Raw genomic sequence first — 6,002 nt, 5'->3', positions numbered from 1 at the left:
ATGTAGCATTCAAATACAAGAAGAGCCAAACAATAACCAAGAAAGTTAAGAAATAACAAGAATTAAATACCAAACTTTGCGAATTAGTTAAAATCAGAAAATGATCTATGACATATGAAAGGACACCAGATTGTAGAAGGTAAATTATTCCAGAAGTGAACAGACCCAGTGAAAATAAACTCAAAACCAGGAAACACATCTTAAACTGATGGGAAAGGGGACCAAGTAGAATTTGTCATACAGTAACATGCATTACAATCAAACAGCTGACTTATAGACCGGCTGATAGAGCCGTACACCAGGACTCTAAGCTGTAACACCAGGCAGACTGACCTGAGTGGGACTGTACAAGACTAATGGTCCACTCATAACATCCATTGGGAACTCACTGGGACTGTGGAGTCCAGCTGCAGTCACCATCAAGTGGACAATATAACAGGGTGATGCAGCACATGTCCGTGCTGCTGTTCTGCATAGGCCTCACACATCACACATAAAATATCTGTCCAAAATATTGTCCAGTGGACCTTCCCTCGTGCCTGGGCCTTAGTTTTGAGTAGATATTAAATATTTTATCAATCTTGACTTCACGCATCTTTTATGCTGTCAATGTGTAGCACAGTCCTCTGCAGCGGCAGCAAGGTTGTGGATGGCAGTAACATATATCACCTGCAGAGGGAGATGTGGTATCATATGATAGTTCTGCCAAAGACCAAAAGCGAGCTTATGCCCTTAATGTAAAACACTTGTTCACATGTTAGACAAAGATTTGCTCTGTGGTTTGTCTGATGAGCACTCCCAGGAAAAGTGTGTGACTTATGATGGAAACACAACTTAGATGACTGGTAAGTTTTTAATTTAAACGAAAGTAAACGAACCAAACAATATTAATGAAGCCGGTGTTCTGACAAAACGTCCTGCTTTGGCAAAACGTCCTATTGTAAGTAGTTTATGCACATTTCTGCTGTCACAGAGTCATTCCAGCACAAATGTAAGTAGGTATGACGGTTTGCCACTTAATTTTAGCTGTTAAAGTATGCTTGTACGTCACATTTACAAAGGTAGGACGGTTTGGCACTTAATTGTACCCATCAGAGTATGTTAGTAGCTTATATTCACATAGGTAGGATGGTTCGCCACTGAATTTCGTGTTGTGCGCATGCGTAGAAACAACGGGTTGGATGGTTTGTCAGGTAGGATGGATTCCCAGAACACCCTGCACCATCATTATGGCCCATTTTGTCAAAGCTGTAGGGCTAAATAGATCATAAAAGAGTAATAGCATATCAACTTCTTCTTATTTTATTTATTTACAAACTTAAATCAGTCATACACCCAAACTAAGGGACGGTCATACCCACAAGCCACCAAGGAATTACTGGTGACACACTTTAAGCAGTCGTTAAATTATTCTTATCTTGCAAGCTTGTTCGGCAATTTAAAAATAATAATTTTAGAAATTATTTTTGCTTCTTAGCATTTTGACAGCACATTTTGATGTAGTTTACGCCTTTTGATGCAATGTAATGTAAAATGTAAAGCCTACCTTTGCTGTGTTTTTACTGCAGTTGCTCCTTTGGTTTACAAAGGGTCTTATCTTCAATAACATCAGATGGGAAATGTGTCCGTATGTCTTCTGGTCCTCCCAAGTGTTGACATTTTGTCCCATTTTCATGAGAAAATGTGAGGGTCTAAACTTACTGCACAAGGATATTACTCCTGATCAGAAGGATATTACTTTGATTGTATCACTTCCAAACTTTCATCTTGCTTTTATTGGTTGATGAAAGCATCAATACATTTCATCACAGTTTTTGTCCTCCGTGTCCCAGGTGTAAACTATAAGAAAGTCTAAAATACTCTGCAAATAAAAACAGCACTTCAGGGTTTTATGATGCACTGCTGGATTGAATTATTTTTATTCTAAAAATACAAAAGAAATCATTATTTGATAATTTAATGGAAAATAAAGGGAGTAATTATAAATCAATGTTTCTAAATGAGTAGCTTTTTCTTGTGTGTGGTGGTGTCAAAAATGGAGTTTAAGTTGGAGGACTTCACGTTCAGTCCAACTAAAGAAAAGGTGAATAGACGTCAGAAGAATGACCTATTACATATAGCATTTTTTTCCATGTGCCAGTGCCCCTAAATGCAAAAAGAAAGAAAGAAAGAAAGAAAAGAAAAATAGCTGAAGGAGCTCTTGGGGATTAAGTTGGGTGAAAGGGGTTTAGTTTGGTGAGCAGGTTCCTGCAGAAGAAGTTGAGCGAGGTGATGTTGCTGGTGTTCCTACTCCACTGCAAAATCTCCTTCCTCGAGCAGGCAGCTCCTACAACGGTGCTAACCAGCTCCCTACCAGGCAGCCCAATCTAGCTGTAAAAGGCTGATCATAGCTTCTTGTGTGGGTATACAAAATTAGGCTTTATTCTGCGCCACAACATCAATATAACACAATGAATACATTACATCATACACAAAGTACCTCCCAATATGGGAGAGAAAAATTCAAGTTAAACATTGCAGATTTGGCACGTTGCTTTTTTGATTTTTTTCTTCCTGTGGACAGTACAGTACAACATTCAACAATCAATAGGAAATCATTGTGCCATAAATAACAAGTGGTTTAGGCATCATTCATAAGCAGGAATTTTCAAAATCATCAACACCAAGCTTACAAACATGGCTTGAATCACACATTTTTTGCATTCATGAACTACCGACGTTTTGGTGCCTTTTGTTGGATGTCCATTTGTTTCTTTATTGTCAATGCAGGAGTATAATATGACAGGATGAGCTTCTAGAAAAGTCTCTGACTGCACAGAGGAATGTCCAACAAACAGCAGTGCATATCCAACTGCGTGACCCCTGTAATGTTTTAGTGCAGCACCAGACATTTTTATCTTCCAGTGATACAGCACCCATAACTGTCCCTTCATGAATGGGTGGCCTGCTTATAATTAGGAATTTCCGTTATTTTTTTGGGAATGCGACAATACTTCCAGTTCTTTGGAACAGCTGCAGGTGGAGGCTCCGTTCAGATCTAAGCTTCAGAGGACGCCTGGGGTTTGAGTTTAGCCTTTTCCATGGTCGTACCGTATGGGTCTGATCTTTTAAAGAAGCCCATCTAAAGCAAAGGATGAAGAGATTAGATGCAAAACAATAATAACGTGTGAGCTTCAAAACTTACGTGTAAAAAATACACTGTTCCCTGATAACTTGCCCAAAATGCAACACACAACTCTTAAAGAATAGTCACTTTTACAATATCTGGTCAATCCACAAACATTATCTAATGACAGCCATACTGATTTTTCTACAACACATTGTTTTTCTTGCTTCTGTAATGGTTTTGTTGGGTTTTTGTTCCCGCAGTAACAACTGAAAGACAATCTTACAATTTCCGTGTCCTGCAAGCACAGCTTTAGTTCAGCTCACAGCTTTCAGCAGTTATAAGTAAACAAACTGACTAAAGAAACAAAAAGCAGTTTTTGGGGTCTTTGTTTTCTGTTGCTTGTGAAGCTCGCACACAAGAATTTCACTCACATGTGCTGTACCAATGTACCTGCACATGTGATGTGACAATAAAAGTGATTTGGTTTGATAACTGCAATGTGTAACAACCAAGTTATTCCAGAGCTGTTTTTCTGTGATCATGCTAAAAGTAGGGTATTTGAACACCTTGTTACCTTGTAAAGTAAGTATATGAGCAAGGCCAGCAACAGCAACCCAGCTAGAACAGCCAGGATGATGATCCACACAGGAACCGAGTACTGACTGTTGGGTTTATTCCACATCACAGCAGTCGCCACCTGAACAACAGGAAACCGCAGAACTGATCCGCCGTGCACTGATTTTCATTTGTAAATGAAAAATCTAAAGAGCCTGTGAAATTGTAAAAACGCAGAAAAAAGCTGTCGATGTTACCTTTTTGGATCCTGATGGCTTTAATGTGGGAGAAACAGAATACGGCATCCTGTCCACGCTGAAGTGAACGGAGCACTCCAGCGTGTACTGCTTATAGGCTCGCTGTGGACGATCGATAAACAAAAGTTTAATGAGGAAACTTTTTTGTATCTAAGGAAAATCAAAAGCCTCTGTGATTTCTGCGAAATCAGTTTCGTACTATTTCTTTAAATATTAGTTTATCGTTCCATACATCATCTACTCTGTACTGTGGGTTATAGTAGGATCAAAATTTAATTATAAAATGTCACAATTAACAGTAGAAAGCCTATTAAGTTCATTAGGAAAACTGTTAGGTATGAATAATGATGTAATGTGGATGAGACACACTGTCTGTTTTTGTCGGTCGACAGAGGGCAGCATGAGCACAGACTCCTGCAGGTTCTCGCCTTCATCCGCTCTAGTCTGTTCCTTAGTTGAGTTTCTTCTTCTCAAACTTGAAAGACATGACTGACACTACAGAGCAGTAATGCAGAGCACAAAGTCCTGTAGTCTCACCTCCATGAACGTTTCAGCCCAGACTCTTGAGCGTACAGTCAGGATGACACTTCGTCCTCTCTGCAGCAGCCCCACATTACACTGCAGCTGCCAGCACTCCACTGTACTGCACGTCTACAGAGGGACAGAGCAGGCACAGCACATTCCAGTTAACCATTCACCGTCATTTCTTTCATTACTAATGACTAATTACTGCCCTCACAACAGCAATTTAAACAAAAAAAACCATGCAAGGATTTTTCTACTACATGATGCATTTGCATACATGTGCTTTACTTTCCTTAGTTTGATAAAAAGTTTTCCATTTGTCCATTTCACTGTTAAGCGTTAATTCTCACAGCCTCAGGGACCGAGAAGCCTGCAAAAGTCTTTTAAACGTTCCTGATTTGTCGGATGATTTGTTGAGTGTACTTCCGTACTTTGTGAGCTTTGGCACTTCAATGCATCATCTGGCAGTCAATATTCGGAGTGGCAGTGACTCTAAGCTCAAGACAAATTTCCTGTAAGAACTATACAGAAACAGCCCCATCTTCGATATAGAAGAGAATACCTCACATGCTGTGATATAACTGCATAACCATAAACCCTAGCAGTCATTTTTGTAGCAATATAAACACATGGATAAACAGAGATTATGTTTCTTTGTATTATGCTTAGCATTAGTATTGTCAGTTATTATGACTTTGAATTAAGCTAAAATGTTGAAACATGTTCTAAAAATAAGACGGGTCCTCTGGAAAGACTCACACAGTTAAATGGTTTTGGCAGCACAGTGACAGAGTAAGAGCAGATTACAGTGCAGTGATGATATAAGATGTCAAAGTCACCGGTGCTCTATACAGAGTTGATATGAACCAGTTTGAGCGCCAAGAAAACTTCATTCAAAATCCCACTGACTAAAAACTGAACTTCATTCTTTGGATATAATCAAAAGAAGATTGCTGGCAATTCACATGCCTCTGTTCTCAGATCCCCACAGCACACACTGAAACTCCTGTGATGTGTGTAAATGAGTAAAGTCGTGTATTGAACAAAGTAATGTTGTTGTTTATTTAATATTTCAGCTTTCAGTTTAACCCTGTGAGGTGTAAGTCATTATCAGTGAAACCCCAGCCCTAAACCCAAACCCTATATTTTTTTAAAAAGCCAAGAGTACGTTTTTGGTAAAACTGTGGGTAGGGTCTAAAGTGTCCCTTTGAAATCAACAATTACCAACTGAGTAGGGTTCACATCATGAATACAGCCTGTCCTACCTACACCAACAAGATGCGCCTCCCATAAGCCCCAAAAGAGAGAAATCCATAAATGATTCCAGGGGTCATGAACGGTTCATATGTGTAGAAATATGATATATAACCAACAGTGTTGGTGTGTTTTATGATTATGAATGAACCACACTGTCTGGGTTTCTAGTTTCCTCATGGAAGCGTTAGTCTCCCTGTGCCTGTCCATGAAGCCAGATAACACACACCAATTAGTTAAACTGCAGGAATGTCTTAAAGACATAAAGACCTGGATGGCCGCTAACTTTCTGCTTCTTAATT

At 39.3% G+C, this 6,002-nt stretch overlaps 1 protein-coding gene across 1 annotated transcript in view; it reads right to left on the bottom strand.

Annotated features, from left to right (window-relative positions):
- Positions 1-2,124: 2,124 nt before the first annotated feature.
- Positions 2,125-6,002, bottom strand: part of LOC102194598 (integrin alpha-5-like) — a 50,695-nt gene continuing 46,817 nt past the window's right edge. Inside the window, exons 27-30 of the mRNA XM_005726660.1 lie at positions 4,459-4,572; positions 3,922-4,023; positions 3,684-3,806; positions 2,125-3,121 (exon numbers count right to left, since the gene is read on the bottom strand). Coding sequence (XP_005726717.1) covers positions 3,038-3,121; positions 3,684-3,806; positions 3,922-4,023; positions 4,459-4,572 — 423 coding nt within the window. The 3' untranslated portion in view covers positions 2,125-3,037. The remainder of the gene's footprint in view (positions 3,122-3,683; positions 3,807-3,921; positions 4,024-4,458; positions 4,573-6,002) is intronic.

This window comes from Pundamilia nyererei, unplaced genomic scaffold (assembly GCF_000239375.1).
Source record: "Pundamilia nyererei isolate P.nyererei 1_Seehausen unplaced genomic scaffold, PunNye1.0 scaffold00021, whole genome shotgun sequence".
Lineage (NCBI taxonomy): Eukaryota > Metazoa > Chordata > Actinopteri > Cichliformes > Cichlidae > Pundamilia > Pundamilia nyererei.
This window is presented reverse-complemented; position numbering and strand designations above follow the sequence as displayed.